General features: G+C 42.7%; 1 protein-coding gene across 4 annotated transcripts in view; it reads left to right on the top strand.

Moving 5' to 3' along the window:
- Positions 1 to 2,345: 2,345 nt before the first annotated feature.
- celf4 (CUGBP, Elav-like family member 4) overlaps positions 2,346 to 26,266 on the top strand; it is a 78,496-nt gene continuing 54,575 nt past the window's right edge. For all 4 annotated transcript variants that reach the window (XM_046384404.1, XM_046384407.1, XM_046384405.1 and 1 more), the window contains exons 1-2: positions 2,346 to 3,074; positions 24,688 to 24,770. In XM_046384404.1, the coding sequence (XP_046240360.1) occupies positions 2,798 to 3,074; positions 24,688 to 24,770 (360 nt within the window). In that variant the 5' untranslated portion in view covers positions 2,346 to 2,797. The remainder of the gene's footprint in view (positions 3,075 to 24,687; positions 24,771 to 26,266) is intronic.

Genomic DNA, 26,266 nt, shown 5'->3' on the forward strand with positions numbered 1-26,266 from the left:
GGGAAAGCTTGTAGAGCAGAGCACGGTGTCATGCCAAAGAAAGCCCAACCACCCCCACTGGGGCCCGGTCATGCCGTGAGAACGGGATGACATTACCGGGCCATTTAGCTGGCAGAAGAGCAGAAAGAGGTGAGCGAGGCGCCTAGTGTGTCGCTTTTGTTATTTAATGGTTGGCTAATGTCTAGGCAGGAGAGAGGTATGCCTCATAGCCAAAAATGAAAACAAACAGGTCACCATTATGAGCTGTGGATGTCGTTGCTGTACTATGAGGCCTTTTATGATGCTTAGTTTCACTGAAGACACTGAAGCATTTCTGGAGTACACTAGCAGTTCATTTTGCCCATCAATGCAGAGTGTTACATTGCCTTGGGGCCAATACACCTGACATGTTACCCTTTGGTCTAATTTGAAGGGAATAAGCTTTTAGCCTGGTCATACACATGATTATTTGTCTGTGAAGATCATGTAGATTAGATCAAAATTTATATGGATCTTTATCAAATATCTATCTAAACATCAATGTGTTTGTCTCTCTGTGAGTTGATGGTGTCACGTGCGATAGTGTGATATGTCTTCATGATTTCCATGTCATTCAAAAGGACTACCCAGCTTGAGAGGTTCTGCTATCACTGATTCTTCACTTACTCTTTACGTTACTTTGCTGACCGTTCCAATGGTATTCATCAGACTGGTTTTCAATAGGACTATCAGCACTCTTATCGTTTACACATTACCATGAGCTCAGGTATTGTAGCTGTCCTTTGGGAGCAGAGATAAACAGCACAAACCGACTCCTGAAGGACTAAAACAGAATAACCAATGATTCTGAACTGAGAGGTCATGTTGGTGCTGAGGTTTGAATGAAGTGTATTTAAACTGATCTGATCTTACATCCAAAAGAGGTTTCTTTCGTTATAAATTCTACCCATTCTGACAGAGAAAGACTAAACCTGCTGTCACTCCACCTTCCCCAGGTCACCATGTTCAGAGTTGTATAAACTGTAAAAATATATTCACTGTCAAATAATAAAGATCGTTCTGTCGTAGAGCATGATGGTAGGAAAAAAAAAAAACTCACCACACGTTGAACCTGGGAAAGCAGGAGCTTCTTTTCCTTAATCACAGACATAAATGTGCTTTTAATTTACGTGTAAGTGTGGGATTTTTCCCCCCCCCCACTCATGGTGGTGTTTAATATCAACACTTAACTCACTCATACTCAGATTTTCATAAATCAGAGCTAAGATAATTAGACTAGCAAGTCTAGATTTGATTAAAAACTGATTGGATGGTGCCTGTAACCCTACAGTAAGCTAAAATTCACTTTATGAGGAAGCCGGACGAATATTACTGAGAAAAAGCCCTCACTCTGTTCTTGTGCGTTCATAAGTTCATGTGTCTTTTGTCGCTGTAGGTAATGCTCATCACCACAATCGCCAAATGTGTACATCTTGTCGTTTTATTCCACTCTTATGTGATGCTTTTTGTTTTGTTTTTGTTTTTTTGTTTTTTTTTTCCCTCTCCTTCGATGTGCCCCCTCTCTACGCCACTCGGCGGAGCTCACAGACTTCCCCTCTCTGGATATCAAATCATCTAATCCACAAGACTTTGGAAATGACAGAGGGAGATAATAGTAATAATACATCGCCCGGTGTAAATAATAACTCGGTTTGTTCTTAACAGTAACGGGATCGTCAATGGAAATCTCCATCAGTGTATTTTAGTTTCGCCCGTGCGATCGCATTTCAGCACCACGGAGCTGTCCGCCGGCCGGGGACGCAGCGAAGGCTTCGGCGGTTCGCTGCTGCTGCTGCTGCTGCTACTTACTGATGAGGAAGATGAGGAAGGCTATAAGACATGATAAGAAATGTGATTTAAGCACGAATTCAAACCTCCTTAGAACGACAGCCACCATTTCAGACACATCGCACGTATGCAGAGGATGTTATATTTTTCTCGACATAAATGGAAAAATGTCAGGTGTAAGTCGCTAAGACAACTTTGCATCTTATTACGATCATTAAAGAAGAGTGTGCGTGCCAATCAAGAAGCAACACATTCTTGCGTTCGTGACTGTGTAGTTATTTGCTCTGAGCAGAAGCACAAAGGAGCGTATTCTCTATATTTCTCTATTTATAGACCCTCTCCCCTCGGTGGAATGTACCACTTGGTCTTCACAGAAGAAAATGGGGGGTTACAGAGCACTCTGGATATGACACATGCCGAGTTTATAGCGAGTTCCTTTTATTCAAACCTCCCCACTGCTCTGGCCGAGATTGAGCCGGCCCCGTCCGTTTAAACCGAGAAGACACCCATACCGACTCCTCAATGCAAAAAAATAAAAGGGTGCCAAGAAGCTGGGACGAGGGAACGTGGGTGTAAATAGACAGTGAACGCTCTTGGTCTCTCTCTCCCTCTCTCTCTCTCTCTTCTTCTCTCTCTCTCTCTCTCTCTCCCTCCCCCTTCTCTCTGTCTCTCTGTCTCTCTTTTATGAAATCAATGAACGAGTTATTGGGTAGGACATAAATATAAGGAATCAAAGCCTCCACCGGGACCAACGGCATTGCGCGCTTTTTGATATGCGTCTTCGCCAAATGCTACATGTGTTTTCACATCAGTGTAAATATTGGCTTTGATAGGAGGAGAGCGGAGTCAGCTCTGGCACCACTTGGTCTCGGAACCAAATTTTGACCAAGACTTCCACCAGCTTTATTTTTTTTTTTCAACGTAAAAAGATTTTCCACCGTCACCATCTGCTGCTGTTGTTACTCATCCCAACTCACTGGCCGGTCCGAAGATGGCAACTTTAACCAACGGGCAGGTGGACGGCACGGTGCACGGTGTCGGTGTGGTCTCCGCCAGCACGAACGGGCTAGTGAACGGATTAAGCCACAGCCACAGCCCGGTGGGCTGCCCGGCCACCATCCCCATGAAGGACCACGATGCCATCAAACTCTTCATCGGTCAGATCCCCCGCAACCTGGACGAGAAAGACCTCCGGCCCCTCTTCGAGGAGTTCGGCAAGATCTACGAGCTCACTGTGCTGAAGGACCGCTTCACGGGCATGCACAAAGGTGGGTTATGCCCATATTTCCTGAGAGAACTACGGCTCTTGTTTTTGTCAGTGTGAAATCTGTCACACATTCAGTGAGGATACCAAATTACGCAGGATTTGATGGGTAGAACTGCGTGATTGTTGGCAAACTGTGCACATTTTATGAAATGCTGAAGCCTGAATGACTTCATGCACGCAGTTGTCGGGATATGTGGCACAGAAAAAAAAAGATATTTGTTCTTTTGTTCGACTTGTCATTGTTTCTCCCATTCAGAGCATCATTTTCTACCGTACTGTAGCCTTAGAGTGTCACGAATCGGGAGTCACGACGGCTTGAATTTATGTAGGGTGATGTTAGGAGGAACAATGTTCCTGTTTGGGCAGTGTGCACGGGAGTGTTCACACATCTCGTCCGGCGGTTGTAAATGTGCTTTCATTCACGACGGTGCTAAATCCAGGCCATTAACCTCACGTTTTCACGTTGCAACAGCGGGGAGGCTGAGGTTTGATTGCCCGCAGCACCGTGCACTCTGTTGCCTGTAACTCCGTGTTTGTGTGTGTGTGTGTGTGCGTGTGTGTGCGCGTGTGCGTGTGTGTGTGGTTGGCGGGGGGGGAGGTTCACGCGTGTGCAACACAGGAGTGGGCCTAGGAATGTATTGTACTTTTATACAGTTTTTGAGCTTTTTGGGATTTCATGGTGTGAACTACAAATCTGAGCTACAAAATAAAAACACAAATTTCTCCCTAAATACACATTTTCAAACTTTCCAAATCATGTAGGCTTCAGTGTATTACAGTTTATTGTATACGACTATTTGTCTGTTTTTAGTGACTGCAACACAGCAGTACAGTAATTACGCCAGTTTATTATAAAACTAAACTTTTGGTGCACTACATGGTCTTTTGTTGTGGCCTATACTATCATATATATGATGGTGGTGCTTTAGCCCTTTATTTTACTTTCTGCTCTCAAAGGGAGACTCATGCTCCTCAAATGACCATCTAACGAGAGGTCACTAATTGATCTGTTATACCTGCAGGACATCTCCCTCGGGAGCAACACGCATTAAGAATGAGATATCACTTTTAAGGACCCCCTCCTCACCCCACCCCTTTTAAAGCTCCCTCTGCCCATGTAAACAATGTGTGACATGTGCCAAGTGTCAGGAAATGATTATGATATACAAATAATCCTAGAGGGCGGAGACTGTTTGCAGGCATAGGGGAAACCAAAGAGGTGGAGAAGGAGAAGAGGGGGGGGGGTTATCTTTTATTAATAGCCCAGCTGTAGTAGCGACTCCCCGTTGGACAGTTAATCACCAGTGGCCTCAGAACTATAGGCACGGCTCACCAGCTGATTCTAAGAACTGTCTCCTCACCGCGATATACGGCCCTGCTTCCCGGGCTGGGCCCCTGCTTTCATTAGCGAGCCCCCGCTGCGCTCATATTTTAACTAGCTAGAGGCACTAGCTATTCCCTGGCTCACCAGCTCACTGGCTCACTGCAAGCTGCTTGAAGGCCGCATGCCCTCCACAGACTTCTAACACCTTCCAAAGGTCTCCACAGAAGATTCCCAAATTAGCAGTAAAAGACAGCGTGTCCCACAAGTAAAAGGCAAAGTGACTGTGCACACTGCCATCGTGCTGATTTTACTCAAGTCTATACAGCATAACATGAATCAGGTAAAGTGAGCTACCACAGTTTGAGACAAGAGTGAATACACTTACAAGCAAATAAGCAAATATTTTGATGACAAATTATTCATGCCGTTTCCATTATTTCTGTGTCTTATAAAACCAAAGCCATTTAAAGTGGAAAAGTGGTAAATAGATGTACATTTATGTATGTGCATGTTGTGATTTTTCACTGTGCTTCCCTCTCCTCTTTTCCCTTTAACTTCTTCACACCATTTGCATGTTTCAGAGTCCTGCCTGTGAGGGCATGATGACCCTTTATGGTGTGAAATGCTCCGGTGGAGTGAATTCTATAGACCCACCCACCAGAAAACTCTTCTCCTTTTCTTCTCTTCCATCATTTCTCCTCTTCATTAACTCTGCTTGATCCACTTTATTCTTTCCTTTCACTCGTTCGCCCATTTTGTCTTCACTTTATGTACTTGCACTGACATGTTGCATGTTCAGTGACAGTGCATCATGTTGGATAATAGCTGTGGCAGCGCAAAGCCTGCAGCGAAATGATAAACTGCCATTTCCTCTACAATTTTGTCCTACCGCCGCTTTTTCAAATGGCACATACATGGTAACTGTGTTCACTAACAATGTAATGCTTCATCTGGGGATGCTGTTGCATTCGTTTAACTTTACGCAAAGAGACATGACACGTTTACAAAGAAACAAGCATGCTTTTCAGTTACATAATAAACAGCTGTTTTCTGCTACGGCAGGTAATAAAAGGCCCTCCTGTTCTGCTGTACGTCACCAAGGCTAAAGAAACAGCTTTTTGCTATGGTAATGCTACCTCTGAAAGAAAGAGACCCCTATTATGGCCATTGTCAGCCGTGCCTGTGATACTATTGCCATAACCCTCCCCATAATGACTCCATGTATCACTCGTAATCTAGTCTTTAGGATTCTGTCCCTTTGGAATGGATGGGTGGAGTGGGGAGGAGAGGAGCACGGGACGGGGGTCTGCAGAGGCTGGGAGCGGGCGCAGGGACACCAGTGCAAGCCTACATTCTCCCAATGATTTTATTTCTCTCCCCTCTGCGACCGAGCCATGCTAATAGAGGCCATTTATAATGGTCACCGGCTGCTGCTACTGCTACCAAGCACAACGGGGCTGAGAGGCACGGAGAGCACAAAGAGCCAGCCCTTTCTCTTTCTCTTCTCTCTGGCAATGCAGCACGGGAGGTGGGGATCTGTTCAAGAGGAGAAGGTGTAGATGTGATTGCTAGCACTTTTCATCAGCCTGATTTCATGTAATAATCACTGGGGCAATTGAGCTGTGATGATATGGGGAAGACATTTAATAACTGAAGTTGTTATCTATTGTTTATTGCTGTCACATCTTAAGGCAGTATTGTGTTCCAGGCCAAATCTTTATTGTCTACATCTTGGTTTATTCCAAGTAAATGCAAATGAAACTGTCACCAGGTTTGTTTTACTGCTGTTGTTTCATTTGGTGCTAATTTAATGCAAGTAATATATTTGTCCTTGGCCAAACTAAATACATTAGCAGCAGCTCTCGCCACGAGTTCAGACGGTTCATGCGCTTACAAAGACAGAGAGTCAAAACGGGTGCTGAAATTTTAAGATTTGGGCCAAATACTCCATTTTGACCCGGCAAGTGATGAAACCAAAGTGTCACAGGGCATCTGCTTTCAGAAGATCTGTGGTGATTAATGATAATATCACGACTGTTTAATCATTTTTAAATTTCATACCAATACCTGAGAAAAGTGTCTGAAATCAAGCAAGTGGAGAGACGGTGTAATGACCAATAGCGATCTTGTTTAAACATACGCGTACTGCAGATGTTTAATGCTACAGATGGGAACTATAATCTGTGCAGGTCATAAAGGGAGTTATGGTTCCCTCTGAACACCTATGGTTTTGATATATCAGGCCTTTTAAATGAGTGTGTCAGGGGAGCTGGTTCAGAACAGATCATTGGGCTCATCGTGTTTGGTGAGGCCAGGAAGTCATGATGCCAAAAACATGAGAGACTCATGCTGTGTTTTATTGCAGGCAATTAGGTGTTACAGGTTGCCATTAGAAGAGTACCGTCTGCAAAATAAGAAGGATAAAACCAAAATCGGCTTTGAACAAAGACAGAAAGAAGTGTGTGTGTGTGTGTGTGTATGCGTATGTGTTTTCGTCCTGCAGGTCTGCGTTAATGCAGCATGTGTTCCGGCCGAAAAATTTCACTCTCGTTGCATCATCCTCTCTGTGGGATCTTTCTCTCTCCTCCTCTCGCATTTGGTTTGGGATGAGTGTGTGTGTGCATCTCTGAGTGAGTATGCCTGTGTGTGTTTATGTGCTCCTCCTCTCCTCCCTGGCCCAGAATCCTCCACTCAGCTCAGCTCAGAATGCACGCTCAGGCCCCACATTGTGCCGCGTTTCTGTGAAGGCGCGTCGCAATCGATTTTGAGTGTTTTGTCAGGGAGAAAGGCAGCATGTGTCACAGAGGAGGTCGCTTCTTACCAAAGTACACTCGACCGCCAGTGCCGCACCGCACAACGCCACCCCTGTCCTGGCAGAGTCCAGAACTGCCAAGCAACAAGAGGGAAACAAGAGGCGGAGCCAGAGCTGGGAGTACAGTGAGCCTAATTTATCAGGAGGGCCGTTGTCAAGGCAGCACTGCCTCTGTTGTCCATTATTATTGGAGGGGACTGTCCGATGGTGGGAGGGGGGGTTGATGGCCGAGCAGGGAGCCAGTTAGTCACAGTGAGAGATGACCCCACTGAGCCAAAGGATGGAGTGTTCGTGGAGCTCCTGCAAGGATTAGCATGCTAACAGCAGATTTGAAGTCATGAGGCCTGTCAGGGAGGTGGAGCCCTCTGGCTCCTCTGACCTCGGCAGTCCTCTCATTAAAACCACTGACCTTTACATACAGAGAGAGACGGAGATAATGTAAAGGGATGGCTGTACCAACATGTTCATCTCATTTTGCTTCCTAAAGACTGGACAAAACAGGCTGACATTCAGCACAAGTTGCAGTTATTTTTTTCACAGATAATGTTTCGTGTTAATACACATACATGTCCAGTGCCATGCAGTAAAATGGTCCAGTCAGCGTGTTAGTGGGTAGTTGATGGTTCCAAATGGTTAAGTCATGGCTCACTGTGGACCGCAGTGCTGACCTGTGGGGAAGCACAACCCCAAAGATTTGTGGTCATCATTACAGGTCAGAGAGGCTGCTGATCTCAACAGTTTTTAGATAGATAGATAAATAGATAAATAGATAGATGGATAGATAGAAAGACAGACATAATAATTCTAAGACTTAAACATCACTGAAAAAAAAAGGCTTTCTTGTGTTTTGACAGTAATAGCCATAGCCAGTAGCCCAGAGCTGAGTTAAAATAAAGTCGGCTTTAAATGTTTCATCAGCATTTGGCCTTTTGTTTTCCATAAAGAGAGGCTAAACAACTTGCACTGTTTTTTTTTTTCTCGATCTTGCCTTCCCATTGCCATGCTCATTGCCCCGGTGTACTATTATTCTTGAGGATGAAAAAAAAAAATCATTTTTTGACAAAGGCTCCTTGGAGAGGTAAATATTTTCTGTTTTCAAGGGTCTTGCATCAGCTAAGTATTATTGTGCTTCGTGTTAAATTTTTAAAAAGTTGACGCTTTAGGCCTCTTCAATCTTTTAGCTACGCTTAATACCACTTCCAAGCCCCCCTGCTTCAAATACCAGTAGCTGGTTCAAGAGACGGGGAATGCAATACTTTTGAAATGTTCGAAAGCCTTACATGTTCCTTTGGAGTTTTTACTTTTGTCCTACTGATGATTTCATTGCTAATAATAGAGCTTCCTGTGGGGAAGTGCCCTGCATCTTTTTGAATGATTTTTAATGAGTTTTAAAATTCACAGTATTTCAGCATTAGGGTTAGTGGCTGATTAATATAATACAATGACGAATATAAACATATTCAGGTCGTTTCGTCTGTGCTGCTTTCATAGCAGGACTTGTTATGGTCTCCTTCGTGAATTACATGGGATTTCGGTCTCTTTGTTATTTAACTGCATATACTTAAACTTATATACTATTTGGTTCCATTTCTGAATCTCTTATCCGCACCATGCAATTACACGGGCACCACGCTGTATGTGTCGCTGTTCAGCGTAAAAGGCTTAAAGACCCTTTCCTTTGTTCACCAGTCAAAAGGTTATGAAGCTCCTCTGTGTGTGAACTTTGAAACTGGTGTTCTTTGGATTGGATTAAATCTGCTGGCTCTTTTGATCGAGCTTTGCACAGTCAGGAGGCATTATGATAGGGAATATTAGAATATCCATGCCCAACATCTGTATGTATACAGTATATGTGTGTGTTTATCTGCAAGTGTATACGTTTCTCTGGATATTTGCTGTGAGTGTTGATCCCTTTATGTGCATTTGTTTAGGATGCGTGTGTGTGTGTGTACACTGCAGAATATAGAACTGCATGTGCAATATGTCAGCCCTGTTAAAGCAGTACATGATGGTAACTTTTTATGTTGTGATGATGATTGTGATATTAAGATCTTAGGCCTGACACACCTGACTCGAACCCACGGTATGCACATAAAAATGGGTCCAGCTGCAGCTCTCTACTGCAGAGGCTTTCTACAAGGAAATAGCAGCATGACACAGCAGCAATATAAAAAACAGAACCAAATTTGTCACAGCTACCCTAACGGTGGCCCATTAATGTGTATCCACCAAGCATTAATTCTTGCAATATATTCTGTTCCAAATGTATTCAATTTGCTTCAAACTACATCTAATATATAATGTTTCTGTCTGTTTATACAATTTCTGACATTGTTCTCAAGGTCTCGTTATTGTTTTAATATCAGAGAAAAATCAAATCATCGTTATTACCTTGCGAACAGACACATGTACCGCCAATTACGTTTGTCGCCCATACACAATTGGCTTATATACACTAAACAAATCATTCAGCTCTTGAGATTTATGGTTCATAGAAAGTTGAATTGATGTTTATTCTAAACTAAATCGCTAAACATAACTCGAAGTGGCGTATCTGGGTCTGCCTGCTGGGATACTCTCAAGCAGGGATTACACGAGCCATGTACTATTTGTCCCAGACAGAAAGCACGTCAAAGACTGTCGAGCATGTGTGACTTGTCAGGCCAGGCACACATTTAGCCCTCTCTGTATGCATGCGTACCATCTCCTGTGCTGTGCGATGACTGCCAGGTTTGAGTGTCCCTGAATCAATTCACTTTCTTCCCATCTCCCTTCATGCCTATTTCATGTCCCCCAATTAAAAATGCACCACGTTGACTTGTAAAAGGAAGGTGGGAATGGAGGTTAGGGCTTTTCAAAGATCTCTCTCAATTATTCAAGGCCAAGTTTGATTCGGAAAATGGAGGGGGATTAATAAGTCATGCAGAAGTTTTTGTGCATTCAGGTACCAAATGTAATGCAAGACGCAGTATCTATCAAAAAAGGGATGTTTATTGTCGATTAGGCTTGACAAGTTTTGACTCCCGGAGTCAGCAGAGTCATTTGAACCACAGCTTCAATTTAACAAGAGGAATATGTGATGTTAGCAACTTCAGAGAGGCATTGTAATGGTTCCATTTTATACTTATGAAATACATTTATTTGGCACAGTTCTGGATAACATAAGGAAACTGATCAGCTTAGAATGTGTTTTTATCTCTGGATACCCACTGGGTCCATATCATTCCATTTTCCCCCAAAACTGTGCAGAGCAGTGCCTTTTGCTATCAGATATTACCATTCAAATCATATTGGCATCACATTGAGGGGAAAGTATATCAAGGCTCTATCCTATCCTGCTGGTTGGAGAGCAGATAGACCAAAACATATCGCTGCAGAGGGAGATGGTGCAAGAGTGCGTAAAACGACAAGAAGCTCAAGACACAGAGAGAGAGAGAGTGGGGGGGGGGGGGAGGAAGGAGAATTAGAGAGATGTTGAAACAGGGATGATGTAAGAGAATGCGTGAAAAGAGGCGAGGGAGATCCATGGAAGAGAGTTAGGGTGGGGGGTTGCACACAAAGACAGACAAAGAATATCAAGAGGCAGAGCGATATACAAGAAAGGGAGCAGAGATTGTAAAGAGAGGTGCACACTAAAAATGGAGGCACAGAGAAATTGTTCAATGACAGGCACAGAGTGAGAAAAAGGAGCAACAAAGGAAGAGGAGCTGACAAGGAAAGACTGAAAAGCAGGAAAGGAAAGCGACAGACAGGGAGAAATAGAAAGAGTGAGGGAGTCCCAGAGACAGATGTCGCCCTCACTGGCCCCGGCAGATTGATAGCTTCTGGCCCAGTTCCATGCCAGGCTTTGACCCCTCTGTCCTCTGCTGTAATTTATAGTCTGCGTTTTGCCAGATTTAAGCACCACTCTGTGGTCATCATGGCTTGAGAAGGGAGAATGACCTTCCTGGGATGGGAGCAGAATTAGACCCCTGCAGCTCCCAGCCACCCTGGGGGCAAATAAGCAAGTGCTCCTCATATTAGAAGGATCTCTGACAACATATTAATGGGACAGGTTTTACAGTACATTTGTCAAGCATCTGTTTTCTTCCTCTGTGTATGTTAGCTCCTGCACTTTCGCTTTGTATTTGTGAAGTTTTGTGCCCCCCCCCCCCCCCCCATTGGTTGTTATTTCTTTAGAGTTTAAGAGTTTGATCTGGCGATACAAGCAAACAGCAGCACGACTCGGATTTTGGTGTAAGTATTGCTAATATTGCTGGTGCACAAAAGAATGTGAGATCACTTTTTTTTTCAAATAAGCCCCACCTGCTTCAAACCAATGAGAAAACACAGACAAAAGCACAACTGCAGACATCTCTCGTGAAATAACCCAGTCTCTCTTAACTTAACATGTCGGAACCCATCAATCTTATTAAAAAGATGACTGAAAAAACACACTTTTAGGATCTTGAAGGGAGTTTCTCAAGTATAGGAGGAGGCACAAGTATGAATGGTTGACGTTCTGCTTGACTTATGCAGTTTGTGAGAATCTCTTTTGCAGAGAAGGCCGTCTACGTCAAAGGTAGGTGAAAACCATCATGGATACTTTCACTGAGGTAATGAGGAGAAAAATGTATCCCTTCTCACAAATCAATCAAAAGCACACTGAATTAGTTCAAAAAACAATTTAGAATGACTGTGGGTGCAGTCATTAAATTTAACTTGAAAGTGACATTCACTGAGCTGCTAATGATTTATGGTGAGCACACACTTTTGATAAGACATTAATATTGCAGTGCTTTGCATTTTCTTTTCATAATCAATCTTTTCTTCTTTGCATTTCATTAGACCTAGTTTCTTATTTAACTATTTTACATTCAGTTTTGACAAACAAGTATATATAAAAATGCTACTAGGATATTGCAGCCAGATTAGCTGTTTTGGATTGTATCAAGTAGTATATTTATATCAACATTATGGAATTCTTAGGTTTGTCGATCAAACCCACCTCAGACCACTGTTTGCACCTTTTCATGCCTTTTAAGTTCTCTTTCAGTCTGAGGGCTGGCCTTATTGCTTATTGAATGATTAGCTGCTGCCTTCATAAATCAGAGACTAGTTTCGCACAGATTGCAGGTTCAAACTGGATGAAGTTTGCACTCTGGTTTCTTGTAAAGTAAATATGGCCCTGTGTGTATGCACAGTGTGCCCTGTAGTAGACTATCTTGGCTCACTAGCTGGTGGGCTCAGCTGGGTTTGTGCTTGGCCATTCAGAGCGTTACCTCAATGCACAAATCAGCCTAGGGAATGATCTGGACAGAAAGCCTTCAGCAAATTATTACAGATTTGCAATTTAATGGCTTCTGAGGTCTCTCCCAGCCCCACACAGGTTCCCGACGAGACAGAGCCTATTAGTTTGGTCCTTTAATCACAGAACAGGAGATGGGAATCCTGGCCAAAGCTATACATACCCCGCTTCACTTGGTCTGGAATGATTTCATGGGGTTTATAGATAGAGACAAAGAAGTGCATGTGGATGTTAGCAGGCGTGTGCATGAGTGAGTTAGTATTGGCTAGTTGATAAGCTTTGTCTTCCTGGAGCAACAGCAGTGATTGTGTGTGTGTGTGTGTGTGTGTGTTAGAGAGAGAGAGAGAGAGAGAGAGAAAGAGAGAGAGAGAGAGACATGCTCCTCAATGGATCATTTACCAATACCACAAGGATGCACTGGGCCATAGAAATAAATAAAAAAAAGTCCAGTTCATTAACAAAAAAATGGAACACTATCTACCAATGACATGTTCCAAAAAGGTTTTCATTAAAAGCTGTTTCAGTTAAAATAAAACATGTACCGGTAGTCTGTAAAATTAAAGTTCTCGAATTATCTTGTCAAATTAAATAAACTGGCAAAGCTTCTATGAAAAAGTTGTACTTTTGGAATTAGTGTGTGTGTACAAGTGAGTCTCCCTGATGCACATCAGTAAACTGAGCAATTACAGACTGTGAAATAGTCGCTCACACCTGCCTGCAAATACCAAACACGAAGTGCACATGTTTTGGTCCATTATGGATTCACAACATTTTCCATTTCTACACACACAAAGAATGTATTTTAGATAACGACGTAACTTTTGTGATTCCATTTTCCACAGACAAAGTCAGCTGTTTAAGTTAAGTCTTTTCCCATAGCTATAGTTGCCCTGATTAATGTGCCATCAATGCAAAATGTAAAAACGATCACTCCAATCTGCCTTTCAATGTCCCAATTTGTCCAAGAGGAAGCCAAGCTTTCTAAATGAGCTGGATAAAAGTGACTGCCAAAGGGGATGAATATATATAATTATCTGTGGCTGGAGCGCCAACAAAGGGACTTTGAAAATCAACTTTGTGCGCCAAAGGCTTCATTAGTCTGACAACAACAAAATGTCCCCACAACTTGTAGTTGGAAAGACACAGGTATCTGCAAAGCCATTAAGAGCATGCAGTCGTGCAGCCTCCTGCAGCCCCGCCGCTATCTGTTTGGGATTAGAAGCTACTTAACGTGCTAATGTTAATATGCTAATGTGTTAATGTTATGTTTGAATTATTAGGTGATTTAAGAAATGGTTGGCTGCTGTTTTGTTGGTCTTACGCATTGACACGTTAGAAAGGACGGATAACTGTGTTTACTTTGCATATGGAAATCCCTGAATGTCTTTCATCTGTCCTTCCTATAGCGAGTAGTGGTCCATGTTAGCTTTGCAAACATCTTAATTGTGTTAAATGGAGGAAAAAGGGGGGAAGATTAAAAGCCATTAATGTGTGTTGTGTGAGGGTGTGCTATTCCCGGGACGGTGCTTTTGTTCACTTTGGCAAAGCAGACGAGAGAGTTTCACCTTGAAACTCAATGCACACCAGAAACATTGTCATTGTGTCTACCTAAAACGCTGCTGTCTCTCGCTCTCGCTGTCAGACTTGCTTTGCTCGTCTTTGCATTTCTTTTTGTGATCGCCATCCTTCTTACTCTCTTTGTACGTCTCTCCAATTTTCTCTCATTCTGTCTTTCTCTTGCTTTTCCCTTTGTAGCACCGATTCCCTCCACCACTCTCTCCCTCTCTGTCTGTCTGTCTAAGCGTCAGATAAGCTCACTGGGGGAGACTTTAGAGGACTCTCCATCTGTGTATAAATAGCTCTGGATGAATTATTGAGGGACCTGGGGTTGCTAATAATCCCGCAGGACCCATCTGACAATGACACAGAAGATGGAGGGAAAACAATTACGCAGGCTTTCTCCTTCAGAAGAGTTGGAATGGTGGGGGGGGGGGACTCAGTGGCCTCTGGGAGCCTCCTCGCGGGGCCCAACATCTTGGCTAATAAACCCAATTAAGTCTCCGGAATCAATCGGAGCCCCGGGGGCGTCCTCTCTCTTCCTTCCCCGGACGGCATGCAACAACAGGAAGTGTAATGATTCATGTTCCCCCTCCTGCATTTGGATCGTCCTCTCATCTCCATCTTGCAGGTTGGCAAGGCGGACGGGACAGGACAGGATGTCCGCTGAGGCAGGATAATAGGACAGGGAGAGGAAAGGAGAAGAGAGGCAAGAGAAGGAGTGGAGAAGGAGAAGTGCATAGAGGAATATTAATGGGAGTGTTTATCCTGTAAGTGTTTTACCAGAGGGACGAGACATGGGACCATTCCCACGATAGAATTAAAGCACTTTGTCTCCTTAGTGATACATGATTCATGTGAAGACGATTTTTGATTAATCGGCTTTCCCAGGTACTTGCCTGACTGTTGATACAACATGCTTCTATCATCTATCTATCTATCTATCTATCTATCTATCTATCTATCTATCTAACTAACTGATGTTTGGTGTCTACAGAACCATACAACAGAAAAAAAAAAGAAAAACTTGAAAACTTTATTTATCAGTCGCAGTGTTTTCAGTGTCTGCGTATTCCACTAAACTGCCAGACAAAAAAACAATTCTGCAAGTTCAGTTCAGTAGCCGAATTTCCTTTCAAGCTTTCCAGAAAATCCACAAGAGAATGGAAGTTAATGTTAACCATTACTGTTATTACTATTAGGAGAGTTGGTTCACTGATACAAACAGTTAGTGGGTCTAATTGTCCAAATCACTGCAGAGAAAGACGTCACAATAAGATGATGTTATCAAAAAAAGGATCTGCCAAACCTCAAACCTGACAGAAATATGACAAATCTGTTTATTTCATCTATAAGAACAGATATTTTTCATGATTCAATTCAAAAATTAAAACACAAGCGTTATTTTGAGGATTGTGACCAGGGGCCAGATCACACATTAGAGCCAGGTGAGCTACACGTGAATCCACATCCACAGCATCCACACGCAATCCTGCCACCTCAGGCTGCACCACCTCCTATGCTGCTAAAGAACATTTATCCTGAGCTGCAGAATCCTCTGATATGGACATTGCTCCTATGGATACTGGGCTCTTATATTCTGTCTTTAAGTCCAAAGTACATGAGAGCAACCCAGTAGCTGAAGGGATAAAACAAGACATCCAGCATTAAAGTGCTATTTCAGAGGAGTTTAAGTGTCCCATGATGGTCTACCAGGGGTGCTCAATACGTCGATCGCGATCTACCAGTCGATCGCATTGTGGGTAGATCGCATGACATTTAAAAAAAATTAGACGTCAGCCTATCATCCATCCCGACACTTGATTGATAGACGTCAGCCTATCATTCATCCCGTCACTTGATTGATATACAGGGCAGCCAGTCAGATGACTTTTTCTGACACTTGGGTCACTGCGCATGCGCATGCGCAAGCACGCAAACGGCGTCAAGAGCAGCAAAGCTAACATGCTAGCTAGCGAGTTACCTCGAGTTTTTAGCCCTCGTTTTTTCCTCTTAAACTTAAAAGGGTATAAAAATGAGTGGGGAATCTGGACCAAGTAAATAAAATAAAAACATATCACTTTCATACGGAATGGAAGGAGGAGTTTTGATGACATTTTCGAAGTGCGTTTGCCTCATCTGCCAGTGTACGATCGCAATACCAAAGAAGGGAAATGTGAAGCGGCATTTTCGGACTGTACATAGAAAAGTACGACACCGACTTCCCGCCGAAAAGCGAGATGAGAAAGAGAAAGGTGAAGGAACTAAAATGCCAGTTGTCCGGACAGCAGTCATTTCTCTCACAACATACTTCAAAAGCGAAAGCCGCCACTGAAGCGTCGTTCCGGGTGAACCTGAACTCTTCTCAAGTGGAAGATGAGTTTTTGACACTGCAAGCTGACATTGAGCTGAAGTCCAGAGCTCATGGACAGTTCTGGAACTTACTCACAGAGGTGAAGTACCCCAACATGAGGAAATGTGCTGCCTCCCTGACTGCATTATTCGGCTCCACTTATTTATGTGAGTCAGCCTTTTCCCACATGAAGATTATTCAGTCCAAGTACCGTTCCACCATGACTGATGAACATTAGGAAGTGTGCTTGAGGCCGGCTGTCAGCAGCTACTGTCCGGACTATGCATCCCTGGCTGATTGCATTCAGTGCAAGTCATCAGCGTAAACTCAGGTAATGACAAAACATGTACATAGTTAATTGTGTTGTGTTGTGCAATATTGGCCCATGCGGTTATGCAAGGTACACCAACATACATTGTACATATAAAGAATTCTCAATATACTTATAAATAAATATATGTTTTGCATTTTTGTAGTAGGTAGATCATTTTGACTTGGTCATTTTATAAGTAGCTCACATGCTGAAAAAGTGTGAGCACCCCTGGTCTAAACACTTTTTCAAATTTTCCAAGTTTAAAGTTCACATATGAAACACTGGCCACTTGTGATTCTGGCATAAATGCTCAAACAAATGCGTTATCAGTGGTACATTGTTATATTAGTCAGGATCAGTACAGTGTCAGACCTGGTTCATAACGGTGCAGACTTTGGGTTCATTTTTGGAGTCATTCCACGTTTAATAATTCATATTGTCAAAAGCTAAATTTGGGTGTCCCAAACATTTCCTGACAAAATGGTTGAGGTAGGATGAGAGTGTGCTTGCTGAACTTTTAACAAGTGTGTGTGTGAGTGTGTGTGCTCAAGCATTTGTTTGTGTTATGTGTGATGTGAGTGTTCTTAAGGGAGATATTTTTGCTTTGTGGCCTGAGAGCTCAAGTGTCACATGTAAGCCCGGCTTACGTGTGTACAAGTGTGTGGGTATAAATGTGTGTATGCTTTTGTGTGTTCCATCCCGACCCTCAAGGGACCGAGTTGGGGTGGGTGAGGTGGTGTTCGGATGGGGGGGGGGACAACACCGTCCTAATGATGCATTTTCTACACCATTGATTCAGTGGCTGTGCTCTCCAGTAAATCCTTCACATGCAACACATTAAAGCTGGCCCTTTTTCCTCCTTCACCAATCGATTAGCACAGCTTAGAGACGGCCACTCTGGGAAGCATTGCAAGAGATGGGACCTGTTATCTTCAGGGACTCACACACATACACACAAAGACACACACACACACACCCACACAAACACATGCATACACACAAACATGAATTTGTGTTCATAATTTTATTGGACATTTTTGTCATATAAATATTTTTGTCAGTCTATCTATGGTTGTGAAAGTGCATCAAAGTGTGTGGGAAAATGTGAGGTTTGCATGTTGTTAATACCTGTAATCTGTGGATTAAGGCATGCATTTTAATTTGGGAGCTGTCCACATCCAACTCCTCTTTTTTTTTTTCCTTGTAGCCTCCTAAAGATACCACCATGTGCATTTACTGGACTTTTAGGCATAATCTTTTAATTTTCAGTTTAATATGCATGTATGAATCAGAGATTTTTATTCCCTCATTAGTTGCCTGCACATTTTGGGTGTCCTCTGAAAAAAATATTCAGGTTATCTTTCAGTGTGTTGCAGAAAAGTAATATTCAAACCTCTTGGAGCACATTAATTTGGTATGATAATATAACAGTTTTGAAGGAAATTCCCAATTATAAAAACATATTTGATACCCCCCCCAAGTCAATAGGTATTCACTCAGGACACAGAATAATAACTTTTATTTGATGATCTTTAGCCCTTCATCTCAGAGAGTAATTTAGTTACAACTGGAGTCACTATTGTTCTAAATTACAATGTCCTGCACTTTTCAGAATGGGGAAAAATGCAGCAGATGTATAGCACAGCTGCCCCTTTGACTTTTGTTCTTTTTTTTTTTCTTTTCTTTTGCTCCCCAGTTCCCTCGGTGACATGCCTCGTGTGCGTTTATATATTACAGATTGTTCGTGTTCCCCTGAAGACGGGACTAAAGGATCTGCATATAGTCACCTATAGGAGAGCTGGGACTGCTATTACACTCCATTATAAATGAATTCACCTCCTCTTTCATAATACTGCCCCGTAGTTCTGCCTCACTCTGCTGAAATAATATCATACTTAAGACCAGCGTTCATTAGTCCCTGAAACAGCTCCTGAATTTTTCAGGCCTGTTTTACACAATGAAAAAAAGGCTTGATGTGGTTTCTGAGCAGTAATTGAAGTCTGAAGCCCCCCCCCTCTCGTTTACACAGAGTACAGTACCGTTCTGTAAGTTCATATTGTGAGTCTCAAAGTGTTTTGTTTTAATCAGGATTTACAGTTGCCAGTTAAAGACTTTATGGTTTTAAGATGATACAGAGAGAAAGTTGGAGTGTTCCTGAAGGTGCTGGTTGTGTCCCCTAAAATAGCCTGTGTCTTCTGTCTCTTTTTTCCGTTGTGAGCAATGAGCTGAAAGGGCAGCAAAGGTGAAGGGGATCTGAGTGACGCCTGCTCACTTTATTGAATTACTATTCCTCGCAGAACAAAAAGTGTGGGCTTTTCACTTTGACACCAGCTTCTATGGGAGATATTTAGCTTAGACCGGTCTGCGGTGCAAATTCATCCAAAAAAAAAAATTCATTATGCACTATATGAGCACCTTGTCCACAGAGGCAGCATGGCAGTTAGACATGTTCTACATGTGGAAAATAAAAATAATAGGAGATACAGAGATCATGTTTGTAAAGCTGTGTACATTATATTTTCCGAAGTAGAATTCCCTGCATTATTACTGTCAACTTTTCTCATTTAATTTTAAGGAGTTTTGAGCCAGACACACACTGAATAGTAATAATCACATGGCTCATATTGCGTGTCCCAGTTACAGTGGTACAAGGGCAACAGTATCATTCTTGAATCAGAAACTCTTTTAATACGACACTTATTAGTATTCCTCTTCTGCGCTCAGTGGTGGTACTCATTGTCACCATATGTCTAAAAGACCAAGGCTTTATATGCTATTTCTCTGAACACAATAAGTCAAGAATTTTGGTTTTCACTCTGACCCATTTAAAGAGTGAATTGAAGAGTGTTATCTAAGCCTTAGCACTCACAAAAATCCAGTCAGAGCGTTCTTGTCTTAAGGTCAATCTATTTAAAAGGAGGGGGAAAAAAAACACATTCTTCTGTTTATTGAGCAAAGGCTGTCCTTGGTCAACCCTTTCAGGCAGAGATAAGTGCTAACAGAACTGAGGTAGGGAGAGACGTGGAGATTTCTATTGACTGACTGAAATTGGACAGCCTCAAACAAAGTTTCATGCCAAAGTTTTTTGAGGCAGAGTTCCAGGGCTATGCAGCGTGGAGTTTCAGCTGCGCCGTGGATAAAGCTCTTTAATGCTATTGACTCTTTTTAGGCTCTTACCAAGATGTTCTGAAATATTTAAATGATCACTGGGAGTTTCTACCCGTCTGTGGCTGGGAATAAAAGGAAAGAGCGAGAGGAGGGAACTTTTTATGTCAGCCTTTTACAATCCCTGAATTAATAGGCGCAAGATAATTAGAGAATTCGTGTGCAATAAGACTGTCTAGTCTTGGGTGGTGTCAGGCAATGCATACAAGTGTCCAGTAGCACTAATTCTGGGATGAATTAGTTTTACTTTTAGTACAATCATAATTAGTTTCAAGGGAGACTTTTAGGATTGCAGAGTCCCCAGCAAAGGCCAAAGATACCACTGAGTTCACAGAGGTCATCGTGTCGCAATTGTTTTTGGGAATTTGGGGCTTTTATTGACCTCAAGAGTTTACATTCTTACACATAAAATGCAGTAGTGGGACTAAATGTATAAGGCCATTTTTTTTTCCAAATTTAAATAAAATATGATAATGGGATTTAGGATTTTCATGAACCCCCAGCTACACCTAATAGCATGATAAAGAAAAAAATAAAACAATGGCAACTAACCTAGCCAATAGTTTTATGTGAACAATGAATCACCACCTGCAGTTTCCCTCAATACTATGTAATATTTTAGCCTCTTTACCCTTTTTATTTTTCATTTAATTTTAAATCAAAACTTACTGTTTTAGTTCACTGTCACTGCTCTCGCAAGTGTTTGCAGAGGCAGGAGACACGTCTTTTGAGTGAGGAAAAAAAACGCTTTACAAACCCACCGTACACTACCTGTCAAGCACCCAGTAGCTAATAGACAAAATTATTGACTAGCTAGAACATTTAGCTGCTCAAGAGTCAGATATTCCCCTCAGGAGACTTTGAAGACTAAAAACGGAGCTTAAAGACACATGAATATTGGACTTACATTCATCAGGCGTGAGGTGAAGGACTCGAAATTGTCACCTGCCGGTTAACATTTAAACCATATCAACTTTAAAGTGATAGTACGTGTTGTGTTTCCAGCTTGTTTGGCTAAAAAAAAAAAAAAAAATCTGTTTTGGTATGTTTAAAAATAAATCAGTAGCTGTAAAATCCTGGCTTCCTCACAGGGATAAAATGTCTGAAATACTACATAGTTCAAATTTTGCAGTTAGTTATGTGAAAAATGTTGAAGCGTTGTGTTGAAAATCTGGCAAAATATTGCAACTGATTTTCAGTGACATTGCTTCGTAACCCACAAAATGCGCTTTAGCCATCAGAGTTCAAGTTAGTTCACTTTGCCTCAACATTGTTGGATTACTCATATTTTCAAATAGACTGAACCAAGGAAGAAGACTTAAAGTCTGTAACAGACATAGAGTATATATGTGGTTACCCAACAATCAATTTGTTGGAAAGTATAAAGGACAGCTCGTTGCAGGAATGTTTCTTACAGTTAACAAGGTCAAAGCTCTATGTGGTCTCACACGGCTGTCGTTTAAATGAGGCCTGGTGACAGTTGGTGGATTTCACTACTGAAGCTCGTGTCTTTTCTTCTTCCCCCACCAGAAAGTATTCATAGTCTCCACCATTCCCTTGCTGCTTTCTTTCATCTTCTCTCTTTTTCTCCCCCATATTCCTCTCTCTCTCACTCTCTCTCTCTCTCTTTCTCTTTCTCGCTCTCTCGGTCTCTCACTTTCTTCCTGTTTCTCTCTCTTTCTCTGTGGGTGTGTGTCCCTTTAGGGTGTCTGCAGCGGTTGAGATAAGAAGCGAGTGTAGGACACAGGGGGATGGTGTTCACAGAAGCTAGGTGATCTTATCTACTCTCTCTGCCTCTCTCTCTCTCTCTCTCTTACCGAGTATCCCTGGCTGTTCTGCTTTTCCTCTCCGCTGTTCTCCTCCCCCTCTTCCTTGCTACCCCTCTTTCTCTCTTGTTCCCTCTCTCTCTCTCTCTCTCTCTCTCTCTCTCTCTCTCTCTCTCTGTCTGTCTCTCGTCTCCTCTCGTCTCATGCACACACATTCTCTCAGATCCCCTCTGCGCTGCTGTTGATTTGAATTTGAAGTGATGGGAAACCAAATTGGCAGCATTGACAGCAGAAACAAACAGCTTATCTCTCTCTCCTGGGCCAGTATGGGTCTTAGTCAGATACTAGAGCCGCTGCCAGCATCTGACTTGTGACAATGATGATAAATTGAACGTTTGTTGTCACTGTGTCGTGTGTGTGTGTGTGAGAGAGAGAGTGTAAGTAAGTGAGTGTATGTGACTGCCAGCATCTGTGCACATTCATACATGTGAGAATACACTCAGTGGTGGAAAATGACTACATAGATACTGCACTTACACACCATTCTGAGGTAATTTGAGATAATCTGTACTTCTTCTTCACTACATTTCAGAGAAAAACATTTTCCTTTTGCTCCACTCCTACTTAGTTAAATTAGTAAACATATGATGATCATATAAAGTGAGCTGCATCTCTATATGAAAACCAAGGGTACTTATACTCTGCAGCTGCTATGAGGTACATGGTGGGATTGTGAATTTTAAATAATTTTGTCTTAGTAAAAATAAAATTATCCACAAATATATGTTTAAAAGGGAAGGAAACACAATAATACAAATTCTTATGACGTTGACCTTGTTGATATGCTTACTGTCTTATTAATCAGTAAACCACCAGCTATAACAGCCCTGCCAACAACTTGAGTCAGTTGTATTTTTAGAACATTTGCATTTATCAGGTCTGCATAGTGCAGCGGCGACAGGAAATGACGGTGGGAAAAGAGTCGAGGATGACAATGTAACAAATCAAGTCAGAGGCCGGACTTGAACTTGGGGAGCACTGAGGTGTGTTGTCAAAGAAGCAACCCAGAAATTCTGTTTATATACAATTAATTTGTTCTCTCAATTATATTTAGCAAAAAATGTAACTGTAATTCAACCTTTAATGTAATTTATAATTTAAATAATTGATAGTTGATAGTAATGATGATGATGTCAATAATATGCTAATAATCTTTACAGCATGGTATGATATTGCTGGATCTGACTACCTCTTTGATTACTGAATGCATTGGATGCGGTAGGTGCCTGCACTCTAAACATGCAAGTGACTGTCAGGCGTGTGAATCAGAGGCTTGTGTGCATTTCCTGTGGGACCGCACCGGCATGTAGCGTTAACACGACAGGCCCTGAGAGGACGAGGAGGTAGCCAAGCTGTCAGCGGCCAGCTCCCACTTCGCCTAATGAGAGAGAGGCCGTTAATTAAAAACACCAACAGGAGGAGCTCCCCTGTGTCCCGCCATCAGGACGACCCGGGTTAAAGACACGGAGCCGAAAGGAAGGGAGGCATGCTGCTTCCACATACAGTGCACGGTGCTGCCCTCGACAATAAATAGCCCCCAGTATGCAAAAAAGAACAAAGCAAAGCACAACTGGGAAGAGCTATAAGAGGAGGGTGCCTTCTTTAAACTGCACTGGGTGTTTGTGTTTTCTGTGGGGGGAGGGGTCTATCATAATCGCTCAGCCCTTGATGTTCTCAGAACAAACTGTGGTTCTTTTGTCTCTTTGTGCTCGTGTTAGATGCACGGCAGCAGGGAGCAGTTTGTCAATGTCTGCAAGGAGAGTTGTGACTTGAAAACTTAAAAAAAAAAAAAAAATAATAAAAAATAGCCAAAACCCAGTGCATTAAGAGATTTTTTTTCTTGCTGCTGTAATGTTTATGATGTCTACTTCATTGTTCACTGGGAAAATTCTTCAAATGCTTCACATGTCTACTAATACAATCACTGTACAATCCCAGAGACAAATTGCCTCATGTGGATGATTATTGTTTTTTCTTTCACTAAATTTAATTGAATTTAATTGAAATTATCTCTTTTTTTCGCTTAGTTAAAAATTTCCCGAGCCTGAACCAGAGCAAGAAAACGAAACACCACCATATACAGTATGATGGAGCATTTGCCTCACATTGAATCGTGTCACCGCTGCCTATTGTGCAATTGTCTTTGCAAGTGTTTTATTAAACTGTCAAACACATGAATCATTAGCCTTGATCTGCAGATTGACAGTTTGTCAGCTCTCTGACAGTGGCGTGCGCCTCACTGTCAACAGGGGGTGGAGAGGGAACGGCTCACACGTTCCCCACGGCTTCTTCTTCTTCCTTGCCTCCTGCGTCTCCATCTTCCTTCCACCCCCACATGTCAGCCCAGGTGCTAACAAAACCGAGAATTGTGGGTAGTCTTGGAACATATGGAGCAGAGAGACGGAGAAATGAAGGGTGGAGGGAGGAGAGGGGAGGGGTGGGTGAGAGAGACAGAAAGAGAGAGAAGCTGTCAGGGAAATGTCTATCCCTGTCACAGCAGCCAGAGGAGTGCGATGGACGAATGGATAACTGCTATTTCAGACTGCCAGGGAGAAAGCTCAGTCAGATTTGATGTGTTTTGCGGGCAGAATGGCTCTCACGCCACAGAATGCACATATCGTCACAGCTCCAGGGCCGCGATTTCTCGTCTCACGTTCGTGTCTTCTTTTGCATACGTATGGAATGCTTTTGTGTATACAGGAATGTTCCGTTTGTTCAGTCACCGAAATACTGTTCAGTGTGCACAAACACGCGCAGGCACACACAGGAACACAAGCGAATTCCCATAGCGGCCATGTAGACAGATTTTCAGAGCTATGGCTGCAGGCTCACTTTGTGTGTGACAGTGTGTGTGTGTGTACGTGTTGTTTCTGGCTATTCGCTGGTGGTGTGGCCCCCTCCCATGGCCGTCTCTTCTTCTCTGTCCCCGGTACACATAACATAATTATCTCTCTTTCTCTCTCTCGCTGTATTTCAGGCTGTGCCTTCCTCACCTACTGTGCCAGAGAGTCGGCCCTGAAAGCCCAGAATGCATTGCATGAGCAGAAGACCCTGCCAGGGGTAAGTCATACACGAGGAACGCCATGTTGACCCAGAAGCAAAATCTTACATAAACACATCTTGGATTCACTCCGGCACACACACACACAAACACAGATGCTCATTTTTAACATATAATGACTTATATTTATTTCAAATCAAAGGGGAATGACTGTCTTTGCCATGCTTGTCATGTATAGTTTATCACTGGCTGTACACCAGACATGAGCACAGCCCTTCTTTCCCTTAAATATCTGCCCCCCCCCCCCCCCCCCCCATCCTCTCTCTCTTTTCACTTTGACAGTCACACACACAAGCCCATGGGGAGAAACCACACACAGCATCGCATCATAGGCGTACTATTTATAGTTCCTTGCTTCAGTTTGTGTAAATGAGTGTGTGCTTTTGTGTGTGTGTGTGTGTGTGCATCCATGTGTGTGGGCAAGTGTGTACAAGAGATAGACAGGAAGGGAGAGAGATGAAAAGCGAGTGAGAGGGTGGATGTTGGCTATTTGTACATGCAAACGCTGTGCATTATGCTCCGGACTGGTAACAGCATGAGTGTGCATCGTGAATGTACATCACGACAGCACATCTTCACAACAGATGTTCGCATGCTGTGGATGTTGCCTCTCACATGTACAACGCAGCCTGAAGCAACGCGTGTCCTGTTTTAATGCCCAACTCTTACTTATACAAGCTGAGGGATTTTTGACATGGTCACAGAGGTAGATATTCACTCATTGTGTGTGTGTGACTGTACATGTGGACGGGGGATTATATGCATTGTGAGCATTTTTTTTTTTTTCTTAGTACATTCGTGATCTTACGATTATATATTTGTGCGTGAGTGTATGAAAACGTGTGTCTGTCATACATTCCAGTTAGTACGCGCTCAAGTATACATGCACCTGAATGCACACGCACCCCGGCTGCATGCAGGCGTGCGTGTGGACTCCTGCCTGTGCATGTGTGCGTATGTGCATGTTAGGAAGTTTTGATGCGTCTCTGTCAGGCCTGGCTTGGTTTGCTCTGTTCGTTTTTAATGACGCCTCCAGGGAAGCTGACAGTCGCCGTGTTGAGCGCACAGCCTTTGATGTGAGTGATTATGACATCACAGACGTGCTGCCGAGAAGAGCGGAGGAGTGGGGATCCGTGCTTTTTTTTTTTTTTTCCACTTCCCAGTGGCATATTATTCAGAAAGAAAGAGGGAGGGAGAGACAGAGACAGAGAGAGAGAGGAGGAGAGATTAAATATTTGGCCAAAACCAGAATGCGATTTTGTCTTCACACAAAATGTGCTGCCGATTGATGTTTTTGCCTTTGTTGCTTTTGTTTGACATGGACCGGGAGATATGGGCACAAAAACAACCTTTTTTTAAGGATTTGGTCTTGACATCTTTAAGAAAAAGAGACTGTATTTGGCTTCACAGACTACATAGTAATGCATCAGTAGCAAATAAATTTAATCAGTCACTTGCGATCCACATTGTTTTAGAAGGAAATGCTAATTAGCAG

The sequence above is a fragment of the Scatophagus argus genome, chromosome 3, assembly GCF_020382885.2.
Source record: "Scatophagus argus isolate fScaArg1 chromosome 3, fScaArg1.pri, whole genome shotgun sequence".
Taxonomy (NCBI): Eukaryota; Metazoa; Chordata; class Actinopteri; family Scatophagidae; genus Scatophagus; species Scatophagus argus.